General features: G+C 39.5%; 1 protein-coding gene across 2 annotated transcripts in view; it reads left to right on the plus strand.

Moving 5' to 3' along the window:
• The window catches only part of cadm3 (cell adhesion molecule 3), a 113,931-nt gene that overhangs the window by 33,794 nt on the left and 53,173 nt on the right, over positions 1-26,964 (plus strand). For both annotated transcript variants that reach the window (XM_022208669.2, XM_051953305.1), the window contains exon 3: positions 10,413-10,562. In XM_022208669.2, the coding sequence (XP_022064361.1) occupies positions 10,413-10,562 (150 nt within the window). The remainder of the gene's footprint in view (positions 1-10,412; positions 10,563-26,964) is intronic.

The raw sequence follows: 26,964 nt of genomic DNA on the forward strand, positions 1-26,964 counted from the left end.
CACACACACACATGCAGCCTCAACCACGTGCAGATAAAAAAAAAGCAGAAAAACTCTCACACAGATACACATACTTCGTCCCACACACTTGTGCACAAACAGATAAATTCCTTCCCGCAAAGCAAATACAACTGTGCCCGAGCGCAAACACACACTTGCATGCAAACAAATCCTCAAAAGTAATACGCTTCTTGGAGCTCGCACACGCACACAGGCACACATAATGACACACAGTCAGATAATTACCTCCCTGCAATGCAACAGCTACACCCTTAAACAGAAGCAAACGGCAAATATGCACGCTTTGCACACACCACACATGCACAGATATGTGGATAAACATCTCGTCACGTCGACACATATGCAGAATCTACACACACACACACACACACACACACACACACACACACACACACACACACACACACACACACACACACACACTCTTGTGTTATAACAAATAAAGTTCATTAACCTGAGTTAATTAGCAGAAACACTGTAAAACCTCCCTGGGAAACTGGGAGGGGGAAAAATGGAGGGAAAAGAAGGAATCAAGGATGGAGATGAATAAAACGAGTTGATCAGGAAGCGGGGGGGGGGGGGGCAGGAGGAGGAGGAAGAGGAGGAGGAGGCTCGACAGAAGGGCGAAGAGGTGAAGGGAGGATGGGAGGAAACCGAGGAGGACATCGGAGGCAGATGGAGAGAAGGAGGAGGGAGACAGATGGAGGGAGAAGGGAAAAAAAGGGGGTGAACATGGAGATGGCCAAGGTGGTTTGAATTTCTCAGTCTGTTCCTGTTTTAATGGAGGGAAAGGGAAGAGCTGATTTATATCAAAGGAATAGTTGGAATTTCTTTATGAAATATGCTTATTATATCCAGATATGGATTGCCGTAGAGACATAGTGAGAGCCAGATTTGCTTCCTGCGCAGAACTGTAATGACAACACTAAGTGGAGGTATTGAGAGGCTTTACCCCCAGTGGGACGCAGCGGAACTGCAAGGAAAAGTCATCAATAAAAGAGACTTATTTAAAGCAGACGGGGCACCTTGGACTGCAAACAATTATTAACATTTGTATTCTACCTTTTAAATCATTGAAGCTGCAATGCAAACATTCCCAGAGGCCATAAAATGTATTTTTATGTGCAGGATGTTGTAGCAATATAAAGTCTGCAGACAGAGCGAAGTTTATTGACACGTTTAACGACATTTACTTGTCACAGTGGAAAATAATTAATTTTCTTTTCACTGACTAATCTATTTCTATTATTAATGTGATTATTTTTAGCATGTGCTTTTATCATAAAATAATCTAATAACTTCATTTGTTGTTTATCCCTTTTTTGTACATTTTTTGTATTATATTATTTATCTTACATATATATTATTACTGCTCTTATTATTATCATTGTTTTTTGCTTTGTGTTTATGGTTTTATCCTCTATTTTTCTTTTATTTCACTTTTTCTTTTTACCTCAGTTGAATGAAGCAATATATTATCTGGTAATGCTGGTGTACTATTTTATTGTAAACTTTGTTTTTAAAAGGCACTATGTAAAAATAGTTTCTTCTTCTTCTTATTGTTATTATAATGTGTTCTTATTATCTAATGATCTAGTAATTTTATTATTTATATATTATTTGTATGTATATGTATATAAATTATTTTATTTTCTTTTGTCCTTTTTTGTCATTTTTGTGTTTTTTATTCTAATATTATTATAATTTTTGGCCTTGTGTTTATGATTTTGTCCTCTATTTTATTTTTTCTTTATGTTTAAAATGTGCTATTTAAATACAGTTTATTATTATTATTATTATTATTATTATTATTATTATCCAGTGAATCAGGCTTTATTTACATAACACATTTCATACAAGCAAAATCTTCGAACTTAACAGATAGAAACAAAAATTCAGTAAAACAGTACAAACAGGGATTAACACATGCAATGAGCAAACGCCAGAGGAGATGAAATTAAATAAAATAAGCTACATAAAGAATTAAAGTGAAATAAGATGTCTAGAAGTAAAAAAAAGAAAAGAAAAAAAAGCTGAATTAGAAATGCTCAAAATTAAGTGCGAAACTACATTAATGAACAAAAGTATGTTAATAGGTAAATGATCAGAGAAGTAAATGAAATTAATTCTGAGGTGAGTAATAAAGAAATCAAATCAATCAAAAGTCTGACTCCACTGACTTGACTCCACTGGGAAGTCAGGAAATCTTGGCTTTAGTCTTGGAATCTGGTATCTAGCTCTTACTGTATGTGGAAGGAGCTGAAACATGCCATTTGGAGAAGACACCCATCAAACCTGAGACAACTGGAGCTGTTTGCTCATGAGGAGTGGGCCAAAATACCTGTTGACAGCTGCAGAACGCTCATTGACAAATACAGAAATCGTTTAATTGCAGTGATTGCCTCAAAAGGTTGTGCAACAAAATATTAAGTTATGGGTACCATCATTTTTGTCCAGCCCTATTTCATTAGTTTGTTTTTTTAAATAATTATGTTAATCAACAATTCAAAAGTGATGGCTGATTTTGATTATTTAATTTTCAATAAATTTTTATTTATTGTTACTTTTGTGAGTTTCAAGTGATTTCAGTGAGAATTGTGGGTTTTTCCTTCTTTAACTGAGGGGTACCAACAATTTTGTCCACGTGTGTATAATTCACTGTTTCTTGGGGTTTTTGGCAATAAAATGAATAATACACCATTACTCAAACGTTAAAAGGTGAAGTCTAAGTTTTCTCCCCTTTTTGTTTTCCATCATTGGGAAGCCCTTGAGCTCCTCACACTTCCTCCGTTGTCTCACTTTTCCCCCCTCCCTTCCCCGTTTTTTTTCACGCACACATTGTTTCCCACCTCATTTTTATCACCAGCCCTCCCCTCCATCCATCCATCCATCCATCCATCCATCCATCCATCCATCCATCCATCCATCCATCCATCCATCCATCCATCCATCCATCCATCCATCCATCTCTCTCTTTCCTACTTCCCTCCCTCTTTGACTTCCTTTCCCAGTCAGCCTTTCTACCTCTGCGTTTTCTCTCACCTTGTTGCCGGCTTGGGAAAGTGTAAATTGTGTTGCTTTAAATACCCGTGTCTTCCTCGGGCTTACAGCTCTGGGAGGCTGGAGGAGGAAGAGGAGTGGATGTGAGAAGAAAGACGAGCTGCAGTGTTTAACTTAGTGCCTGCTAAGGATAGATAGGTCCCTCCTTTCTTTTTTTTTTCTTTTTTGCAGCCGAAGTATTTAGCCCGACTTAACCATTCAAACTCTGGCTGAACTCTGTTTCCCTTCTTTAACTTTGCTCTTAAGGAGCTTCGGTGGTAAGAAGAACAGTTGTATCTGTATCCAAGGCTTATTGGGGTCATATTCTCCTGGTGAGGCGACTCTGTAGCTCTTTGTATGAACCAGTTTTGGCTAAAAAAGAATATAGCACAAAATGTGCTAACCACACAAACTTTTTCTCAAATAGTCTCATCTCTCCGGCACCCTTCTTAATCATTTTTTGTGTTGTATCCCGCTTGTTTTGCTTTGTGTTATTTTTTGTTGTTTTGTCTTATTTGTGTACCTTTGTGTCTTGTTTGTCAGTTCGTCTCATTTTGGTGTTTTATGTCGTGTTTGTGTCATTTTGTGTCTTGTTTTTGTCAAATTGCATCTTATTTATGTCGCTTTGTGTCTCGATTTTCTTTTGCATCTCGCTCGTGTTATTTTGTCTAATTTTCTATTGATTTGTGTCTCATTTTGTATCTTGTTTACTTCATTTTTATGTCAGTTTGTGTCTTGCTTGGGCTGTTTTGTGTCTTGTTTTTCTATTGTGTCTCATTTGTGGCATTTGAATTGTTTTGTGTCTAATTTTTCAATTGTATGTCACTTGTAAAGGTGTGTTTTGTTTTTTGTTTTGTCTCCTTTGTGTTGTTTTATATCCAGTTTTTATCTTTTTTGTGTTTTGGCCACAAAACAATGAATCATAAATATACATATACATATACACACACACATGTCTGGTTCTGATATCCCCGCGGGGACTTACCATTGACTCCCATTCATATCTAACCCTTACCCTAACCCTAACCTTAACCCAGACCAAAACAATGGCTAACCCTAATGAAACGTTTTTGCACTTTTACTTTTTTCAGTAACAACAACACGGCCAAGAAAACTGTTTAAACTTGTGGGGACCGAAATGAGGTCCCCACAATTGACATTGTTTTCGGTTTTCCTACAGTTGTGGGGACATTTGGTCCCCACAAGTATAGCCAGCACCTGAGCACACACACACACACACACACACACACACACACACACACACACACACACACACACACACACACACACACACACACATTTTATTAATAGGAATAATATAGATTAAAATTGGATGATATTTAATCGTGATTAGTCTAAATTAATCCACAAAAACCATGTGATTAATTTGATCAAAAAAATGTAATCATTTGACAGAACTACTTTATTATCAAAACAACTTGCCAAGGTCAAGAGATTATTTAAAATTCACAGTTTTCCAAATTTACAATTTGCAGTTGATGTCTTCACTGTAATTTTTTACACTTTGCAAAGTCGTGGATTGGTGGGCTGGATTGGACCCTTAGGCAGGCTGGTTTTGGCCTGCAGACCGTATGTTTGACAACCCTTACCTAGACCATACAATATGGCAATTTAAAGGGTTCATAAAGTGTCTCCATACAGCCAAACTTAGATGAGATAAACATATGAGTGATGGTGCAAAAACAGTGCTCATAGTCTGTACAGCATCGAGCCGTTAGAGTGCCGTAGTGGAGCTTTAGATTTAACATGAGCAGTACCATTCATCATCATTAAAGCATTTAAAGCCTCATAAATCCATAAGAGTGAGATTAACCTTTGTTTATTTGCTCGCAATAATTGACTCGCAAAGTTTGCGTAACAAACTCCAACCACAGTCTGCTCTCCTTCGCCGGAAATCAAAATGCTCCGACACTCCGGCCGTGTTAATGAACAAGGCTATAAGCGCTGCCTTCAGATTTACTCTGCCAGTTCACGGATCGAACCTGCAATCTTCCCTCTTCCCTCGTCTTCTAACCTTTAAGGAACCCGACGGCCCCGATCAATATTTTTAAATGAAAATGAAAGACCTAGAAATGGCCAAACGGCAAAAAAAGACAAACACGTGTGAAATGACAAGGAGCACGACATTTGTGTAATTCATCTCGTTTGGCTCCGGCGGACCTGCGATAGATCGTCATTTATTACGCAGAGTTCGAGCACACAAGGCTTTTAATCCCTGTGGTTTCTCATGTTGGACTTCATAGTTTTCAAGTTTTAAATTTCAAGCAGAAGTTTGAACAAACTTCTATAAGATGGTGCTTAATTGTACAAATTTAATTAAATGCAGGCACAAACAGATGGAGATTTTTATGCGATGTACACACTTTATATATAAGATTATGACCGTGGTAATAGTGTCACAGCTGTAATTTATGTAAACAGCTAATTACTGTGCAATTGATGATAAACTCTACACCAGAACATGATTTTCTGTTTTATACTGTATCCAGACTTTCCAATGATGTACTTTATGTAGTGTTGTCACTGTAATAAATAGCGACTGTAACTGTACAGTGTTTCCCCTGGGTTGAAATGGCTGTGAGGTGGTGGGGTATAGGCAAGGGCCGAAGGAAAAATTTTGAAAATCAAGATGCAAAATGGGGCATTCTGGCACAATTTGGAGCACGTTTTGTTGTATTTGTAGCCATTTCCAAAAACTAAATTAAATAAAATTTTCATGTTTCTTTTCTAAAAATTAGTGATAGGGAGAAAATATGACAAATGTAAACCCACTTGTCCTTGCGATCAAAACGTGTCAACTAGTCCAGTCTGTTATATTCTGGTCAGATTTCCACAAGCCATTCCAAAATGCCACATCAGTTCTTATCACGTAAACAGCACAACTCACCTTTGAAGGCTCATAACTAGCCACAGATGAAAATATTCCACAAAAAACGGCCATAATCCAACCTTGGACATCCAGACAAAACAAGCCAGTAAAATATTTTGTCCAAAACATGTCTTGAAATCAGTAATTTGAAAAAGATGACAAAGGACTTGAATCTGGAATCAAGTGGGGACTTTTACTTTTTTCTAAAAACAACTACATGTTAGGTACCAAATTCCCACTTCATTTTTATTTATAATAAAAAGGTTATGTCATGACCTTCATTTTACTTAAAAATGTGAAAGAAAACTTCAACTCTGGGTTAACAACTGGTTTTCTGAAGGAGTTAGTTCTGTTTTCAAAACTGTTACCTTTTTGAACACAGAACTAGAATTTGAACACAGAATTTGTTTTGCCTTTGAATGATATAATTTCGGGCACTCTATAAATCATTTTATCAAAAGAAACTAGGAACTTTATATTCCGTTGAAATCATTTGTCTCGTTCGTGAGAACGGATTTTGTCGTGCCTCAATGTTTTAACGGGAGCCATTTTTGCAGTCACTGTCAATTCGTATCGCCGCGGACAACAAAACAGTAAGCAAACTCAGTAAAGGAAGCGAGATCGATGCCTACACTGCGTTGCTCACTTTATTTTGATGACATGCGATAGTTTTGATACTTAATTTGACATATGTCTGTGATACACACCTGCTTTTAGCTCCGAAAAACAAAACGATGGAGCGCTGCCGCTTCTTGTCCGCCATGCTTGTTGACGCTAGGAACGTTCGCCAATTGGAACGACCGACATTTGAAACACGATCTTGCGGGATGTCATACGAGAACTGAGTGTTACCGATCAACGGGGATGTGCCTTGCTGTCTTCAGCCACGGCGAGAACAGGCTGCCATTCTGACTTGTTGATTTCAGCGGCGAATATACCCACTTATGTGTCAATGCTTTCTAATATTTAGCATTACTTTTTTTTTTTTTTGGCGCGGACCAGTGAGGCGGCAATGTCGGCAAAATTGTAATGAGGCGGTGGCCTATACCAGCGAGGCGGCCCGCCTCGTCGGTCATATAGGAGAGGAAACACTGCTGTAGGTTTGTGTTGTTTTGGGATTTTTTAGCGTCATTTTGTCTGCTTTTAACCCTTTTGTGTCTCAATTTTTGTTGGTTTGTGTCTAATTTGGGTCATTTTCTGTCTCGTTTTTATCCTTTTGTTTCTCATTTCTGTAATGTTGTGTCTCATTTGTGTTGTTTTGTGTCTTTTTTTGCACCTTGGTTGTGTTAATTTGTATAATTTTTGGGACAAAACTAATTTTGTATCTTGTTCACATAATTTAATCTCAGTTTGTGTCTTGCTTGTGCTGTTTTGTGTCTTGTTTTTCTTTTGTGTCTGATTTGTGTCGTTTTGTGTTTCGTTTTAATCCTTTTGTGTCTTGATTTTGCATGTTTGTGACTAATTTGGGTCATTTTGTGTCTCTCTACGTCTCATCTTTGTACTGTTGTGTCTCATTTGTGTCTCAATTTTCGGTTGCATCTTGCTGATTTCAGTGACTTCTTTGTGTAGCTTTGTGTCTCGTTGGTTAGTTCATCTCATCATTGGTGCCTTATGTCTTGTTTGTGTCATTTTCTGTCTTGTTTTTGTCAAGTTGCGTCTCATTTATGTCTCTTTGTGTCTCTTTTCTTTTTTTTATCTCACTTGTGTTATTTTGTTTCATGTTTTGAAGATTTGTGTGTCATTTTCTGTCTTGTTTACATCATTTTTTGTCACTCTGTGTCTTCTTAATGTTTTGTGTCTTGTTTTTATACTTTTGTCTCATTTTTGTGCTTTTGTGTCTCATTTTTCTACTTTTGTGTCTCATTTTTGTACTTTTGTGTCTCATTAATTTTTTTCTATTTCGCTTGTGTCAATTTTTTGTTCTTTGTGTCTTTTTTTTGTTCTGTCTCCTGTTTTATGTTCAATTTTTATCTTTTTGTGTCTCGTTTTTTGTCGTGTCGCATCTGATTTGTATTGCTTTGTGTGTCGTTTTGTCTTGTCTTCTGTCATTTTGTCTGATTTTATGTTGTTTTGTGTTGTTTTATGTTTTGTTTTTAGTCTTGTTTTGAGTCTTGCTTCTGCCATTTTGTGTCTCCCTTGTGTTTTGTGTCTCATTTTTCTTGTATTTTGCTTGTCATTTTGTCTCATTTTTGTTACTTTGTCATATTGTGTCTCCGTTATGTTGTTTCATGTTTTTATTGTCTTGTTCGTGTTATGTGTATGGTTTTTGTGTCTTAATGTTAACGGCCATTCATGTTTTTAGCTCCAAAAATGCATCCGATTTTTGCAGTTTTGAACTTTATTTGGGAAAAGTTGGGCACACTTGTTAGACTATAGCAGTATTTTCACAATAATGTCCTACAAAGTGGCTTTGACATTTAGTCTACTAACGTTAAAAAGTTGTATCTGTGGGATTTTCTTGGGATAAATAGTCTATGGTATGTAAAGAATCCTTTCAAATAAGTGCCAGCCTAAACAGCACATATCTCCTCCCTGAAGAGTCACTAATTGACCACTGATATTGTTTTAGCTGCGCAAATGTCACACTGAGCCTCAATTAAAGGCTGTTCTTAGTCAGAAATGCCAGCACTCCGTGGCGGCCAGAGGCACGACATAAGTTTGGCTAACTTGTCGGAGATCATTGCGGTTGGCTTGATGACTGATGCACTGGGACAGCCAATTTACCCAAAGTGTTCGTGCCAAGTGAAGGAGCTCTTGCGATCAGCCACAAGAATTAGCCCAAGATGCTATTAAAGGAGACACTAATCCGCGGTGCACTTGACCACACAGTCAGCCCTCAGCCATTACGGTGCTTAGATAAACTAACCGCAAGGTCAAAGCTGCAGCGAAACACCAGAGAGACCGACTTCCTGACTCGAAGGGCTCTGGAAGCCTCTGAGTGTCTTTTGAAAGCTACTTTCAAACAGCGGCTATACCTTTAAGAGCCGTTATCGCTCTGAATCCTCACAGCCCAGAGGCCAATGTAAAGTTTTTTATTTCCTTTTCTAATAACTGATGTTCTCTGAGATGCTGAACTGGCTGTCCAGCTTATAAAAAAAGAAAAGAAAAGAAGATGCCCACTTTTCCTACCTGCAGCTCTCAGTTCATTGACTATTATGTGTGTTTTTTGATGCTACATGCAGTTAGTTTGCTCGCCTCCCCTTCTGCATCCTCTCTCCTTGTGCCCCCCTCTTTCATGTCTTGATGGGAGTTCCGCCGAAGCGCACTTAAGCAGATGTTCTTCCTGCAGAAAAAAAAATCAATTCCACCGCCGGTGCAAGGATGTGATAACGCTCCGCACCGAATATAAACCTGTCTCCCGCTTGACAATTTGGTTCCAATTAAACTATTTATACACGCCGTATTTTCAGGGGTGAGGGGACCGCTTTGAGGCATATCTTCTTATGAGATGTTCCCTCCGTTGGCTTGGTCTTGTTGTCAATTATGCCATATTTTTGTTTTTGCTCGAGATTAGTTTGAGTGAGCGCTGGCACGTTTGGAAGTGAGCGGGAGAGGGAGGGTTCGGTGCACTCGAGCCCACAGTAACTTAACACACGACCGCATTACTCACCGTAACAAGGGCCTGCATATTTTAGTATACATGTCTTGTTTCTGATTCACAAAATCATTTGCCACCCGTGCTGAATGGAAAGCGGAATTAGCGTGCACCATCACCCGTTATCAAGGGAGCACTGTTAAATACCATAATTTGAGCCAATTTGAATACTGTTACACACCCAGACAGTTCACTCTTCAGTGGTTTCTGTGGTGTTCCAGTTTCAGCTACAGCCTTTAGAATCCCTTCATTATGCTGGGCCATTTGTATTCTCATTCTCTTTCCCTCTGACCTGCTCATTTCCATAATGCCTATCCCGTTTGAGCTTGTTCTGTACCAGCCGATACATATGCATGGACGTTAAAAAGTGACACAGATATTGACAAAAGAGGGCTACAGCGCCATTAGAGGTACGAGACAGTGCGCTTGTTGTTGCTTTGACCCGTCGGGAGCCACTGTCTGCCACAGTCTCTTCATCTTTTGCTGGTCCCTCAGGTCAAACAGTCTCTGGGCGCTGGAGCTGCTGCTACTGACTCATTGCTTCTACATTGGCCTCGCAGACGCACAACCAGATAGCCATTTGTCAGCTTTTTCTGTCCCTCTGACAGCATGTCCGTGCATTGTGTCTGTGCTTTCAGAAAGACAGATAGAGATATATAGATAATCTGACAAGCAGAGAAAGAGATGGGCGGGGGGAGATAGGGAGACAGAGAGGGAGAGAGCGAGGCGGGTAATGCATTTTGTGGATTTATCTGATTTGTGTGTTGGTGTGTGCTTCTATTTTTGCTTGTGTTTTCATATAAGCGCAGTGTCTCTCTGTCACTCTGTCTTATGATTTCATTTTTTTCTCTTTTTTCTGTTGCCTAGACGACGACCCCTTGCAGCCGATGACCTCAGATGAGACGGTGTCTGTTGGGGGGACGGTGACGCTGACCTGTCGGGTGGCCGAGAGCGACAACTCCTCACTGCAGTGGTCCAACACCGCACAGCAAACCCTGTACTTTGGAGAGAAGAGAGGTGAGAGGGGGTATGAGGGATGGAGATGAACATCAGAAATGGGGACAAGAGAAACTATGAAAGTATAAATAAGGCAATTTCCTACAAAATAGCTTAGAATACTGCAAATTTGCATTGCAAAATATGTTTTCGAGGGCATATAAATGCTTCCTGGGTTACATTAACCAGTAACATATTTTTTTAATATCAACCAATATTGACTTACTACGGACATATCAGTATTAGCATATGTGCAGCAATATTAAAACTTTTTTTTTACAGAAAGAAAAATATGCTGGTGTTAATTTAGAACCAGTGTCACCACATAGTTTATCCAGTGCAGCAGCTTCGACTCAGCGCATGTTGTGGAGTATGGTTTGGAGTCGAGTGATGTCTTCAGAGTCAGATGCTAACTGGTTTGTGAAAAACATGGCTGGACAGTTAATAATTTTCCTTTTTTGTACATAAATGTAGCATATACTTTATATTTGAATGCTGTATAAACACCAATGCCACTGTTTCGTTGTCACAGTACTGCTTGTTCCTCATTCAAATCCTGGATCCAGAAGTTCATCTGCATGTTGAACTTCTTAAGTTGCCACAACCTATAGTATTTCTGTTTATTAATTCACTGTAGATACAATCCATTCCTCTTCCTCTGAGGTGTTAGGTGGAGTAGGTGAGTGTATTAAGCACATTTTGTTTGACAGCTGTGACACTTTTTAAAAATTTCAACAAAAATTATAGTCTTAATCCAACAATTAACAAGTTAATGCTCTCTTGTTTGTGCTACGATTGGAACAAATCCAATAGAAGAATACCATATTTACCTTAGCAGTTCATCTGCAGCAGTCAGCAATTAGCATAAACACGCACACACGCACACACAATTTTTTATTTATGAACTACAAGTGAGACATACGTTTCTTTCACCCACACAGATTATCAAGTGGCTCAGGGATCAAATAAACATTACAACAGATTGTAGCACCTTCCTGTGTTTTAAGCGACAGGGAGAACAAGGACTACTTTCACTTCAGCTGCCGTTATCACAGGGGAAGGACTATGTAGAGGCTACTTCAGAGCGCTTACTAACACAGTTACTCTACTGGGAAGAGTAAAAGTTAAGTGCGTGGCTGCATTTACATCTCCTCAGTATCTCAAACCATCTCTGGAAGTGAATTTAACAACAAGATTTCACGCCGTCCTAAATGGATCTTGGACGCCTCTACACCATGTTTTTTTTTTTTCTTGTTTTGTTCTGTTTCTTTAGATTGGCAAGCCATCTGATCTGCCCAAGTGGAGTATATGTTGATAAAAAGCATAGTTATGTTTCTTGCGTATTTGCTGATGCATTTGTTAAATGTCAGTGCAATTTTTAGGGGATGGGTTTGCAAAAAAAAGATGTTTTCTCCTGCACTGTTGCTGAACAAGGCACTTATAATTACTCTGTGCAGACTGGGTCAGATGCTTTGTTCAAGAGAAAAAGCCCTCAAATACAGACATTAGGAGACTGAGATAGCAAACAGCGTGTTATTGTAATACCGCGTGGTGCCAGAAGTGCTCAAGAAGTGCAACAAATGAAAACAGAGGACATAAACAAACCACAGAGTCTGATGAGCCAAAGTGCATCAATGTATCCAATTGAAACAGTTACTCTCAAAGAAAAACTGTCTCAGTCTAATAACCCATTTTGTGCAACTTGATGGCCTAACTAGCTGGTGAGCCCGGCCGGCTTTTAATGATAGTTTTGAAAAGAGAGACTTCCCACTCTTTGGTGCAGTTGGTCCAACATCACACAACGGAGCCTGTATTTGAAAAGAATAAAAGAGGTGAGAGGGACAGCTAGTGGTGGGAAAAAAATGACACTGTAATAAGGTCTGTCATTATAAATATGGAGTTTTAGGTCTAATGATTACTGTTGCTCAAACCCATGGTTCAAAAACAGTCAGCCAGTTGGAGAATAAAGACGGGGACATTACCGGGCTGTGATCGAAATAAAAAGATGTTTTCTTTTTATTTGGCATGGTGGAAGAAAACCAAAAGGAAAATGAAATCCAACAAGAAAACCTGAAGCCTTATGAGCCAGAATGTCATTTCCAGCTTTTTTCTAGTCCGTCCATTTCGGTGGTCCAGCGTCACACAACAGACTTGGTTCTTGGGAGTGAAAAGAAGAGAGAGTGGTGCAGATGGATGCAAGGAGTGATGGGAAATTTGGAGAATTTGAAATAAGAAGCGATGAGAGAGATGGACTCCCTTATCCACTAATACAGCACTTGACAGTGGAAGTCAAGCAGCCGAGAGATAGAGTTGAGAACAGCGAGAGAAGAGATGGATACAGGGTGAGAAGTTTTCATTGCGGCAGGCCAACATTTTTGCAATAAACAATTTGGAAAACAGACAGAGGCGAGAGAGAATGAGGGAAGAGAGGTGGGGAAGGACAAATTGAGAAAGCAGCAAGTCTTTACTCCAGATGGAGCTTCAACCACAGTGGCGAGGAGGCAGATAGAAAGTGAGGCTCTTCTCTGCAATGATACAACACTTAAAGGCTGACCTCTACTTTGGAGGGAATTGAGAATAGTGTTGGAGAAACAGAAGTAGAAGGAGGAGGAGGAAAGGGAAAGGGAGAAAATACAAGGAGGGAGTTGGTGGTAACTGAAACTCTGTATTGCAGTGGTCCAAAAGGCATAGCAGATGCTGCGCTTTGAAAAGCAGAGTTCAGATACAGAGAGGAGGATGAAGGCAGCTCAGAATTCAACTCTTCAGCCAGGTCTCCTCTTCAGAGTGCGACAGAGGGAGAGAGACAGAAGGAAACAGGGAGATCTTGTCTTTTCTAAAGATATGATGCAGGAAGACAAGTATTGACAGATGGAGATAAAGATTAAAGATAATGATACGAGACAGGAAGGAAGAGCGGTAAAGTTAACAGAACACCACCAAGGAGATGGTGATTAAATACATGCTATTTGCTTTGCTCTGGAACAAAACAAGCACTAAATATTATCCAAAATGCACATCATTATTGAAAAAGTGCTTTATTCATTGTGTTCTTGGGCTTTAGTCTTCAGGGCGACTGGTCGATTGTCAATTTCTGGTTGCTTTTATGCGGAGAAAAGTGCTGCGTTGGTAGGATTAATTCATGATTTTTTGAACATTTACTTGCAGTCGGATCCGGACTGACAGACATCGTGTGAAGTTGGTTGTTGGTGTGGCCGAATTTTGTCCACAGTGGTATAGTGGTTAGCGCTTTCATTTTGCAGCAAGAAGATCCCCGGTTCAAATCCCGGCCTGGGCCTGGGATCTTTCTGCATGGAGTTTGCATGTTCTCCCTGTGTATGCGTGGGTTTTCTCGGGGTACTCCGGCTTCCTCCCATCGTCCCAAAATATGCTGAGGTTAATTGATGAGTCTAAATTGTCCGTAGGTGTGAATGTGAGTGTGATTGTTTGTCTTTATATATAACCCTGTGACAGACTGGCGACCTGTCCAGGGTGTCCCCTGCCTTCGCCCGAGTCCGCTGAGATAGGCTCCAGCACCCCCGCGACCCTAGTGAGGATAAAGCGGTGTATAGAGAATGGATGCATTTTGTCCAGGCGTACAGCTAAAATGTTAAGTGTAAACTTTGCAGACAGTAGTTTGGATGTCACAGCGTAAGAACCAACATTACTGATCATCCAAAAACAGTATGGTGAAGTCTCTGTGTAAGGATGTTCACCAGCTTTCACTTGACGTTTCATTTAGAACATAGCAAAATATTTAATTTTAAATAATTAGTTGAAGAGTAGGTACGATTTCAGACAACGAAAATTTCCTTTTTCTGATCTGACACTTAATCATAGTTACATTTTTGTAAGTTTCTTGTAATTTTTTGTTCATCAAATAAATGTAAATCCATTATTTACTCTCGTTTTAACTCCATTTCGGTCTCCTGAAGGTAATATCTGACACTTTCATGCTAAATCCTATAATATGTTAAACTGGTTGTAAATTTGCCCGTTCGCAGTTTGGTCCTGAGCTGTTAGCATATAGTTGTTTATTTCCTGTGTTTTGCCCAAAACAGCTGGGAACAGGTTGATAGTGGGGGCTATAAGCTATTGTATAAATATAAATATATAAAATGTCGATAGATTGATCTGAAAGACGCTAAAGTGCTCCATGGGGCCAAGATAAGCTACAATGTTGGGTGATATTATTTAGTGGACTAATCATTAATCCTGACTCCTTTCATATTATGTCTTCTTCAGATTGTTAACAAATAATCACTGTTGCACTTTAAGGTCAGAGAGGCGAAGATGAAGACATTCAAATATCATTGTGAATATTTCAAAAGTGTTTGAAAAGCTTGCTAACAGACTTGAAAATGTTCTGCTCCTTTGAGTTGACAGGAAACTTTGCCATCTCCTCCATAAAACCATCCAAAGAAATTCTCACTTGAGTGTTTGCTGAAAATTCTGAGCCAAGAGAGGGAAGTAAAAGAGATCAGACACATTAAGGAAGCTAAATTAAAGGATGGTCAGCTGTAATTTTTTATATTTTTTTAAAAGGCCTGAAAAGAATGACTGGAAACTCCTCAGTACTCCACTTTGGAAAATGATAGATCGAGACCGAGCAGCAAGTCATCTATGCAGTTGGCCCGAACAGCAAAGTGCAGACAGTGTGCTTCAGAGCTGAGACAGCAAGACACAGAAGGATGAGAGCGAGGAGGAAAAAGAGGGATAAACCCGAACAGAAATTAAAAAGAGGGGGAGTAAAAAAGAGTTGATTGAAGAGTGGAGGAGAAGAAAAGGAGACGGGTAATGACAGAAATCAGAACTCCTCACATCATGTTCCAGCACGGCGCAGCGTGAATCGGACTTCAGAGCTGTGAGGAATGAAGCAGCAGCGTGGTGAAAGATAGAAGAAGAAAAAGAAAATGATGAGCAACGGTTCCTCGCTGAGATGACCGCTACACTGCCAAGTGGAAAGTGTAACGTGGCGAAATCAGAGATGACAAATTTGAAAGGCAGAGAGGAGGCGAAGGAAGAAAATCACAAACAGTAGGATGCGTGTCCTAACTTACAGGTAGCCCTATTAAAATCAGAAAAAAAAAAAAACCCTGGAAACTAGGAACATCATTAAATTGAAGTAAGCAGAAGAACTAAAAAAGGAGGAGAAATAAAGGCATGTGGTGGGGGAAGTAGAGGCTGAGCGGTGAATATTACATTATAGAGAGAAGAGAAATTAGTTTGTAAAAAATGATGCAGGGGAAGGTAGGCAAAGAGACTTTGGATTTAATTTCTGTACAAAAAAGTTCTTCTTCTTTACAAATATCTGAGCCAGTGTTGATGTTGCTGCCGTAATCGCAGGGTCGCATCAATTCGATCCGATTCTCCGTGGCAGATCGAAAGCTCGTGTTGCCTTTTATCATTAGTCAGACAAATGAAGTCGTTGATATCAGTTAGATTTCTGCGCTTTGTTCAGACGGTAGGTAAAATATTGACAGAGAAAGATGCAGGGTAGGGGGACGGAGTGTGGGCACATTTAAGGAACCTTTTAAAGCTACGTGGTGGAGAATAGAAAAGCTAAATTTGAAATGAAAAACAAAGTAAAGGAACAAAAACTGAGGGAAACCAGTCTGGTTCCAGTGGAGCAGAGCTAATGAGAGTTCTGCAACTATAACTGCCTCGATAATGATGAAGCAAAACAGGAAATTAATTGTTCAGGGACATAAAGCCCAGTTGTGTTTATTAAAGCAGATACAATGACCAAAAAAAAAAAAAAAGCTTTTTACGGCTAATCCTGTCTCGTATTAATCTGAGCGTGAATATTTAGTGCAAAGGAGCCTGTCACTCCGCGGTGAAAAATAAATGAACTGATAACTGTAGCCAATGCGGGATATTTTAATACATTTTAAGGTCTTTAATTTGAGATAATTTATTTTAAGACCCTTTTAAGGACCCACAGATATCCTGAAGGGAACGTGTAGGAGTGGATGGATGGATGGATGGATGGATGAGGAGGGAAAAAAACATCCTGTGCTGCTAATAGGAGAGATTAGACGGCAAGGAAAGCATGAAAACAGATGGTTTCTTTCGCTAATGCTGAAATACCAGGAGACTATAGGAGACATAGAGACAAGAGTTGGATGTGAGGGAAACCAAAACGCTGTAATCAATGCAGAGATGCAAACAAACTTTACAGATTTGGCTCATTTTAGCTCCTGCAAACTAACTTAAACTAGATTAAAAGTAGAATTAATTCAATATATCAATGAAGACTATGTGAGATTCTTCTTACAGCAGCTTCAGGGTGAGTCAATAAGTCTTGAAATACAGTTTACAAAACTTTACTTGTGTTCCAACATCCAGCTTGACATAATGGTTTGGTCACCTGAACTGTAGGCTTCGTGGTTAGATTGTTAGAATAGTTGGCAAGATCTGCAAAATAGCTGGAAAACCACAGACAAAAGAAAAAGAGACAAAGCTAGGAGATCCTGACAGACAGTTCTCACGCTTTATCCTTCATTTTGAAAGTCTGACCTGTGGGAGACGCCTCATCACACTTTCCCAACATCTGTGACATAGTTGGGATTCAATTTGCGCCACGGCAACTGAGCAAAATCTCCCAAGAATCGAGCAGAAATTAATTAAACCAAAATTTGCTCAAATAAGGCAGAACTGTCAATAAAGTTAGACAGGAGTGCTGCAAGAGTACTACTTCTGATGACTTTTCTTTTGCTGAAAGCTGTCACTTTTTTCTCCTATTTTTTTTCTGCTGCGTAATTTTTCAGTTTCAGCTCTGATCTCATGTGGGCGGGTATTACAGCGCTGCATCCCTTTCGGCCAGTTACTTTCAGACAGACAGGTTAATGAACTCCAAGTGCAACAAGCAGTAAGACTAAAGTTATTTCACCTCACCAACGTCTTCCAGACCAATGCTGGATTGTATTAGCCGGAGGGATGCAATGGAAGAAGTGTTCTGCTTTGATTGGTGATTAAATTTAGAGGTCGTTGTTAGAATTAAGGTGGGGTGGGTCAGAGAACAGAGCAGATTCTATCTATCACCATCCCTACTTCTCCTTACTGTCTGCCACAGTACAAAATAAGGATCTCGAGGTTATTATTGGTATTGTTAGGTAGTTGTATCTATACTTTGGCTCCTAAATGATTTTAAAGAATGTAAGTTCTTGTTAAAGCTAATGTACTATAAATCTGAGAATCTGGATGAATCTGAAATCTCCTGCTTCAGGAAGTATCTTGAGCTGGCTCCTGTGTCGCCAAAGCAAATGAGGCAGATGCATAAACACTACCAATGCTCACATTCCCAAATTATCAGTGTGTTAGCTTCAATTACCCTACGACCAATTAGAGAAGCATTACAAAACCCTAGCAATAACCCAACAACATGCTGAGGTTAATAATGGCCTGGAGAAAAGCAAAATGGACCCTTAGCTTCTGCCATGACAACCAGATCTGAGAACCAAAATCAGCTTGTGGGGGGGGTGTAACTTCACTTCCAGTCTACTAATCTGTTTCCACAGGTCTGTCAGTGCTGGAGAATGGTGTGGATGCAGAACTGTGAGGAAAAACAACATTCTGGCTTGTTTGTATTTCTTTTAACCAAACACCATTATTGTGGGTTGTGCTAAGCCTGGGATGCAGCATCAGTGCCCCTGCAAATTTACATTGAGGGTGTCATGTTTCCACTGTCATTAAAATGACTAACTGAAAGCAAGAACCAAGCAGGTGTGATTTATGCACAATAAAAATGTCAAAAAACTTTCTGTCTGTAGGTTGCTACCTTTGAGATTGTTGTTATTTTGGGGGCCAAAGATGATTTTGAAAATGGTAACGTAGAGGCAGTGGAATGGAGGAGAAGGCTACATGTAATGCATGGCAATGGAGTGAAGTAGACCAGATGGAACATAACTGACCAACTGGGATGCAGCAGACATGAAATTTTTGTCAAACTGAAAATTCTACAGATAAATGGTAAAAAGTGACCACAAAGGAGAAATCAGATGAAAAAATATTGACAGTATGGTCATTAAATGTGGCTATTTTGATCAAATTTTACAGAAAGTTCTGCTTTTCAGGTCTTTTTTTGTTGTTGCTTTCAGTTCATTTGAATTCACTTTGAGAAAAAAAATTATTTGATTGTGTATTTTAATCATGACATTCATTGAATTGCATTGATATCTTCTCATTTGTTATTTGTTGTTTGAAGTTCAAAAAGCAACATATTTCCACAAGAGAAAAATGGAGCTAAAACAAGAACATTCTACCTTTTTATTTAGTCAAAAAAAACTACAACAACACTTTCCCACTTTGGCAAACAATAAAATTAAACTGTGTTGTATTCAAGAAATGTAACCAATTATTTTGTGTCAGCTAGCTATCAACTAATTAGTGAGTTACATAAAACCAAGGTTCAGAATGTCCTACTGGATGCTTGAGACCTTTTTGTTTCCAATATATTTTTATCCTTAGTAGAATTTCTGTGCAGCAAATGAGCATAATTAACATAAACCCTTTCAAACTACACAAAACTGGACAGAGGTGAGCAGTCCCTTTCCACCATAAGTGAGGTTAAATGGTCACAAACTATTTCAGAAACTGCAGCCAAATTCTGAAAATGCATGTTGCGTGACGCGGACACAAAAACATGAAGATTACTTTCCTCTATTTTGAAAGGATTATATGACAGTCGAACAAATTGGACACTGTATATTTACTTGTTAGCTAACGATTAACCTTCAGCCACAGAAATAAGGATTAATAGGGATATTTGTTTTGGTTGGTTGCTTGTGATTAAAGAGAGAGAGAGAGAGAGAGAGAGAGAAATCTTTAGCAAAACACATTCAAAAACTTTATTTTTTTGGAATAATTCAGGAACTAAACCAAGGTTACTGAGCATTAAAAAGCAAATGCATCTTCCACAGTTGGCATTTTCTTCTCTTCTCTCTCTCCAACTGTGTCACCTCTACAGAACACCCTTTCTGTTTCTCAATTTTTTTACAGCAGCTATGTCATATAAAAAAGCATTTTAAGACGTGTTCATTCCGTAAAAGTTTACAGGACCAGGTGCGTGGTTTACAGAGAAGTCAGCCTTCATATGATCACGAAATGACAGTAAACTTGCCGTGCTAATCCTCAGAGTTTGAGACTTTGCAAACTCATTTCCTGATCAGAAAAAAGAAAACATGGTGCATTTGCTCTCTCTATCCGTCTGTAATTTTATTTATTTGTCGTGTGGTTTCCTTCCTTTCCATAAAAGCATATCAGCAGACATCAGACAGGCTATCATCTGCCTCGGTGCAATTTAACAAGGTAATGGCTCTCTGGTGATTTACAAACCGTGGGGGGACAAGAAGGCTCCGGCCCAGTGGGAGGATGTGGAGTAGGCAGACTTTAACTGTGGTGAAAAGCACTGCAACTTGTACATCATTTCATTACCAACACGCACTGAGCACTTTCTAAAGTTTACAGTGTTAAGCAGCCTTAAGTGAAACGAGCATAAAAATTATTGAAATTGATGGTGAGATCCCCTCTCGGCCTCTCAAAGACGGAGGCGAGCCGACAGTGAGTGCTCGCTACATGCGCAGTGCAAGGCGGCGCTCCTAATGCAGGGCGTGAGATGTTTTTTTGACATTTTCTGAAAAACTATTGATCCACATCGCATCAGTCAAAGTTTTTTTTTCCCGGTGTCTGGGAAGGCTCTCTGGAGAATGTATTAACAACAAGCATCACAGCGTTGAAATACTGCAGGAGAGACTTTTGAAATCTAGCGCTTGAAAGATGGCTTTTCTCTGCAGTTTCTCTTTGTGTTGTATGAACTCTTATTTCTCCATGTGTCCTTAAAAAGCAATCACGTGTGCTGGAGTGCGAGGAGAGGAAAAGAGGCAGACACACACAGAATTCAAAGTTAGAAATACAGTCATATTTTTGAGGCTATTGAAGTAAATATATGAAATGCAATCCCTGTGTGATTCAAAATTGGCCTTTTGCCTCTCAGACACAGAAATTAAAATAAAAATCAATAAGCCAGATATAAAGCGGCACAGGCACATACATTAGTCCTGTATCTGTCTAATTGTTACCTTCTCTTTTTCCTTTGGAAGAAGCAGGAGGGAGTTTTTAATTCAATGAATTGACATTTTTGACACTCGTGACCTTTCTCAGGTTGAACTGAAATGCCGGTTTATAGAACTATAAATAAAAGGCGCAGCACAATTGTGATTGTGAAGGTTTATTCTCCTTCATCTGATGTTCTGCCAGCACATCATTAGTGTGAGTGTTTTTCCTTTTGTTACCCCACCATTTAATCCCTTACTTTAACCATAAACTAGCAGACCTCAAAGCCCCTGCCTCACAGGAATTGTTTACTTTGGAAAATATGCCTCTCAATTATTTGGATAGAGCAGGATGAGAAGGTTGAAACCACTCATATGGCTGTTTACCAATAATAAACCCAGCAACTAGCTTCACATACAGGCCAGAAATTAGCTTGCACTAATGTAAAGAGATGCCAACAGCCCTGTCTTCAAAAAATTATATTCCCATGCAATTAAACTGCATACTCTGTTATGTTTTGGAAGAAATGCTCTCCTGGGAACTGTTTCCACTGTCAACAAGCTACAAAGGTTATATAGTGGTGTAGGATGGATGATGGTGGTGGTGAGGATCTCTACTCAGGAGACTGAAGTTTATGTCATTTTTAGGCTAAAATTTTGCTTTCACTCAGTGTTTGGCACCAAAAATTTCATTATTAGTTACAAAAATATCATGCTTTGGGTTCAAATTAACCCTTTCATGACATAAACTACTTGTATTTGAGGCTTGATTAAGTTCAAGCAACAAAAAAACTTGGTGAGATTTATGAACATATCATGCTTTGGGTTACAAATACACTATTTCATAACATGAGTTACCATGGTAATACCCAATTGGTTTGCTGGAAAATGGTGACAGCAAAGCTGATATGTTGATTTAAGCACATTTGCGATGCATTACGAATAGGTATGTCCCAAATCTAAGACTGGGATTTGAGCTGATCATGTGAAATCTGAAGAGATTGGTATAGGTATATGCCCATGCCGGATACTTTGTTTTCACTCAGAAATGTAAAAAAGTCCTACAAAAACAGCCATCAGATGAGCCTCTAGGATGTAGAATTGCTAGTGATCTTAAATGCAACTTAATTTACCACTTGTTTGCAGGCCAGACGTCAGTAAGCTTCTGAATAGTCTCTGTCACGATGCTCCTTTAGTAGCTAAACTCCCAATTAACAGTAAATTTGCCTGGTGGTACAGCCAGATACTACCGCAGCTCAACAATACTTGGAATGCATTGTCTTGTAAAATAGCACTGGATATTAGTAGATAGTAGACAATAAATAACTTGGGTCTGATTGGGAGCTAAAACTACTTGATCAGTGCAAACCTAGTTACAAACAAACGTACCCCAACAGGCAAAAAAAAAAAAATCTCCCTCAAAACACAATTGGAAATGCAGTGTTGCTGTATAGAAATGTCCGTTTTAGGAGACAGTGGTCTTTCTAAAGATACCAATTCACTCATTACATCTTGTTTATGTTGTCCAATTAAAAACTAAGGGAAAAGTTGTTCTCAAAATCTCCTAAAGTCCCTTCTTTTTTTTTTTTTTATCTTTGAACATAACCTGCTCACAGTCTTTATTCTAAATTAATCTAACTGTCTCCTGGCTCCAGCGTCAAATTTATCGGACAGGTATGAGAGGCGCTATCGATCTTTTCCACTGAACTCTCGGCAAGAAAACAAATAAGCATATTTCCCAAGATGTCTAACTTTCCCTTTAAACTTGTACAAGTGAGAATGAACCCTGCGAACATTCTACCTTTAATAAAAATAAAATAAAATAATGAAAAGAACCGCGCACACACACACACCTCACTGGTAATCAAAGTCAGTCAATTCGAAACACTACGGGCCATGAAGTGACATCGGGGGAAAAAAAATCTCATTTTACTTTGACTCTGATCTTTTGACTTAAAAAATGAGCAGCAAGTTAATGCGATGGCATACTGACATCCAAACACAGCTGAAAGGAGGAGGCTGATAGTGGCAGCCATTATGATAATTAACTCCTTGACTTCTTTTTTCTATAAATGTGAGAAAAATGAGAAAATAATCTGCGCCTCAGCATTATACGTTTGATGTTGCCGTGCTTTGCTTTTAATCCCTTTGCGCTAGGCCGAGCAGCCAGTGTATGCCGTGTCTTCTGTAGGTAATCTAGCTCTTAGCATGTGTCATCGGTCAGTGTTGTTTGCCAGAAATCCCCAATGGGCATTTTTTTTCACTGCTGTAAATACTACATGGCAGGATTTCATTGGCATGTTGCTTGAAGCTGGATACACGGCTGGGAACATTTCTCTCTCAAGTTTCAACTGGAACTAATGCCTCCTTGCTTCAATTCGCACCACCTTGGGCTAAGTTTGGTTCATCTCGCACCCCACTTGCCTCTTTCCATTGTTTTTTTGCGTACATTTTTCTGCCTTGGAATGATTAATTTTTTAAATTTCCGTCTGAAAGTAGAGAGAGGACAGAGAATTGAGAGGCGGCGGGAAGGAAAGGGGAAGGTGGATAAAGCAGACGTAGGTGTGTGTTTATCAAGCGTTTCGTAGTTGGTGCACTGATCCAGGATCAATTGGCTTCCTCAGATCAGTGGGGACGGTATGATCAAGGGAAGCCTGCGGTCACTGAACCCAGATCAGCTGTCGGAAAGGACGGATAATTAGGGAGCTGGAGAGAATATTCAGAAACAGATGGGAGGATGGAGGCGACATGTGTGGGAAAGAGAGAGAGGGAGAGAGAAGGCAGAGGAAAGGCAGCCTCCTTGGATAAGAGTGTCAGCTAAATGCCTAAAATGTGAAACAAAATGAGAGAGAGGAGGGATGAGCAACAGGGGAGGGAGAAGGAGGAGAAGACAAAAGACGAGGGGAGAGGAGAACAAGGCGGGAAGGGATCGATGGGAAGGAAAATTGACAAAGAGTGGAAGGAGCAGGAGGGAGAGGTGAAATGCAGATTCAGGTTGAACCAAAGAGGGAAGATGAAGAGATGGAGAAGCAGGGAGGGAGACGGAGACAGAAATGTAAAAATATTGGCCTGTAACTGATCTGCTTTGCTTCGGCAACACAGGTTTCTCCCCTGTCGAGCCAATAAAGCAAATTTGAATTTGAGAGAGTTCTTGGCAGAGTCGGAAGGCGGGAGGCAGATGAAAAAAAAGAAGAAGAAGAAGAAGAAGAAATATAGGTATGTGCGCTCGGTATGCTGTGAGAGAATCCCCCTTTTCCTGAATGTTTGAAGTTGAAAGAGCATGAGAGAGATTGAGGGAGGAGGAGGACGAGGAGGAGGAAGAAGACGAGTAGGCGAAAATAGCTGCTGTGGCCAGATCAACAGTTGGACCTTTGGGGAGTATTGAGTCTCGAGTTTGAGCTGCAGATGAGAACCACTGTCTGGAAAACACACACACACACACAGGTAACAAATGCAGACACACTATCAAACACTGATGTACAAAAAGTCTGATAAACAGATCTTGTACTTGGTATGTTGTCAGCACACATTTTGTCGGATACCGTTTAGAAACACACCACACACGAAGAACTGCAGAGTTGTTATCTCAAGTTTTCGTCAACATAGAAACACACTCGATAATTTAACAACACTGTGCTGTTATACTGATATCTGTGGGTGGATCCTCTCACTGCTGGCCCAAATGCAACACGCCGAAACACAAAATTCACTTGATCATGTTTCTTTACAGTCTGACACATCCATATGATTTTTTTTTTCAACGCTAAAAGACATATTGAGCAAAATATTTAGTCAACACAATGTATTTTCACCTTTAAACATCAGAACATTGTTGACAGCCTCAAACATACTTAATCAGACCTCCAGAACCAATCTTGTTAGCTTGCAACATGTACAGCTAAGCTACTTTAAAGGTGGACAGCCCCGTCTCCAAGTTATGTTTCTACACAACTAAACTGAAGCAATGATAGATAGATAGATAGCTAGATAGATAGATAGATAGATAGATAGATAGATAGATAGATAGATGGATAGATACCCTTTGAGAAATTCAAGACATCTAGTAGTTCACGTGTTACATACCAGATAGATAAGGAAACAGTGTACAAAGATGAGATCCAGCAGATCGACAACATGCTGGAAAAGGTTGATGAAATGATCAATGACAGTGGTATGGCCTTCGCCTTCTTCAAAATCCTCAACAACATGGAGATCAGTACCACCCTGTTCGACGAGGAGGGCTCCGTCAAAGACCTGATGGTCTAAGTCGAGAAGAACGATGTCAAGCCCACGTTGGCCATCGACTTCATCACCGCCAACAAGTTCGATGAGAAAGCCACCACCAGCACCACAACCGTTGCTGCTGGCATCCCAGCTGGCTGGATGGGTTTAGACTGTGGACCAGAGAGCTGTAAGACCTATGTCCAGGGCCAAGTAGATTGTGTGGAATGGTCCAGTTGGTGTGTTTTAGTGGGACAGCTTTGCCAGTGAAACAAAGAACATGATGGACAAAGTGGTCAGGGTGACCAAATTCAGCTGCATTGCAATCATTGGTGGAGGTGACCCTGCAACCTGCTGCGCCAAGTGGAACACAGAAGACAAAGTCAGCAATGTTAACATAGCATACAAATCTGGTCGAAGAAATAGCAATAAGGTACTAGAAATGCTGGTATTTGGAAATTTGGTTTTGAAATAAATGGAGTTTGTGGCCTATGACGTGGTGGGAAAGGGTGTCAGCTTGAAAGAGCAACAGCGTCTGCATTAGGTGGCCTTAAGAGTGGTTAGTGAAATAAACCGACAGATGAAATTTTATCCCCCAAAAATAGAGTTTAATTTTCTTGATGTTCATTTGTGGTTTTCACGTGCTCTCTGGTTGAGTTAGGCTGAAAAACTACACAGCTAGATTTAAGACTATCACGCTTTGACATTTTCACGTGAATCTTAGTGAGGGTTGGTCATCAAAATTACTTGGTCAGAGTTAGGAAAATAGGTTGAAATATTAGTCTTTTGCTATGTGTTTAAAGTGTCTTTTTCATTGTCTGGGCTGCCAATACATCCTGCGCCACCAACTATGAGACTGGCTATCTGAAAAGGAGCGACAGTAAAGCAGTAAAATTCATGACAAAAATATGCTGATTATAAATGTCTGATAAGTTCCAACCAAATGTAATCCAGCAGAAAATATGTCTCCTGCTAGCCCTAACTGAGAATGCCGTTTAGTTGCACAGAAATGTAATTTTGTGGAGACTGAGTTGAGCTTGAAGGGATTGTATTCATGTGAAAACTTCTAAATATGTAAATTTTATCTACGGAGAGGAGTTTTTAAGGGTTTAATCAAAGACTAGAGAGAAACTTTAACAGCTGAGACACAGCTAGGTTTTAGTTGTACATTTTTATTTGTCATTTACTGTTTCTTTTGTCTGTTTTGTCATGTTTCCTCTCTAAAAATTTGCAAAGCAGTGCAATGATCACTGAAATCCATTTCTCTGCTGCTCATTACACCATTTGAGAAGTACAGAATCTAAATTAGGATGGCATGCTGTGCTAAAACAAGTGAAGTCGCGCTACAAAGTTACTATATCAATCAGAAATGAGTTGCGCCTGTTTTTTCAAATGTGATTTTCAAATACAAATCTGCCAAACAGCAACAGAAAATGAGGCTGTTAAAAGCCAACTGCCCCCAGCATAGCATGTTCAGTTCCTGAAAGCACTTAATTTTTTCAACTTTATTACAGTAAATTCACGTTTTTGGTGCAGTTAGCAGATGGCTTTCAGCACTGCAAGACCCTCAAACCTCAAATGACATCGCTTCCCAGAAAAAACAGGACTGAAGCGAATTTCAGAAGCCTCTTTGTTACAAACAGGAACAAAACATGATGGAACAGTTGGTAAATTCGTCCAGAATTTTCCCGGAATCAGATATGAGGAATCAACTGCTGTATGTTTCATCAGTTTTCAACAGTTGCGTAATTTTCAACTTAAGCCTTCTGCTACTGGTGCGTGCAGCCGAAATTAAAGTTTTCTGAACAAAAATGCTCTGTGGGAGTCAGAGATAATAGAGGGAATGTTTTTACTTATTTGCAAGAATTTTTGAAAGGACGCCAGAGATGGAACAAAAAGCCCCAGGTGGACTTGCTCATCCTTTATACTTGTAGTTCCACCAGGAAATTCTTTTTTTTTGCCCCCCTGTCAGGGTGCTACATATAACACATTTCTTAAATTCAAAAGAAAAAGTGGTGGAAGGTTTCCTGCTTTTCAATACCAGGAATAAAAAAAGAGAGAAGAACTCAAGCTTCAGTTGCATCAGAAAGTTTAAAAATGTCTGTGCCTGTTCAGAGTTGTGAACTCTGCGCTCAGATGTCTGGAGTTTCATG

This window comes from Acanthochromis polyacanthus, chromosome 9, assembly GCF_021347895.1.
Source record: "Acanthochromis polyacanthus isolate Apoly-LR-REF ecotype Palm Island chromosome 9, KAUST_Apoly_ChrSc, whole genome shotgun sequence".
Lineage (NCBI taxonomy): Eukaryota > Metazoa > Chordata > Actinopteri > Pomacentridae > Acanthochromis > Acanthochromis polyacanthus.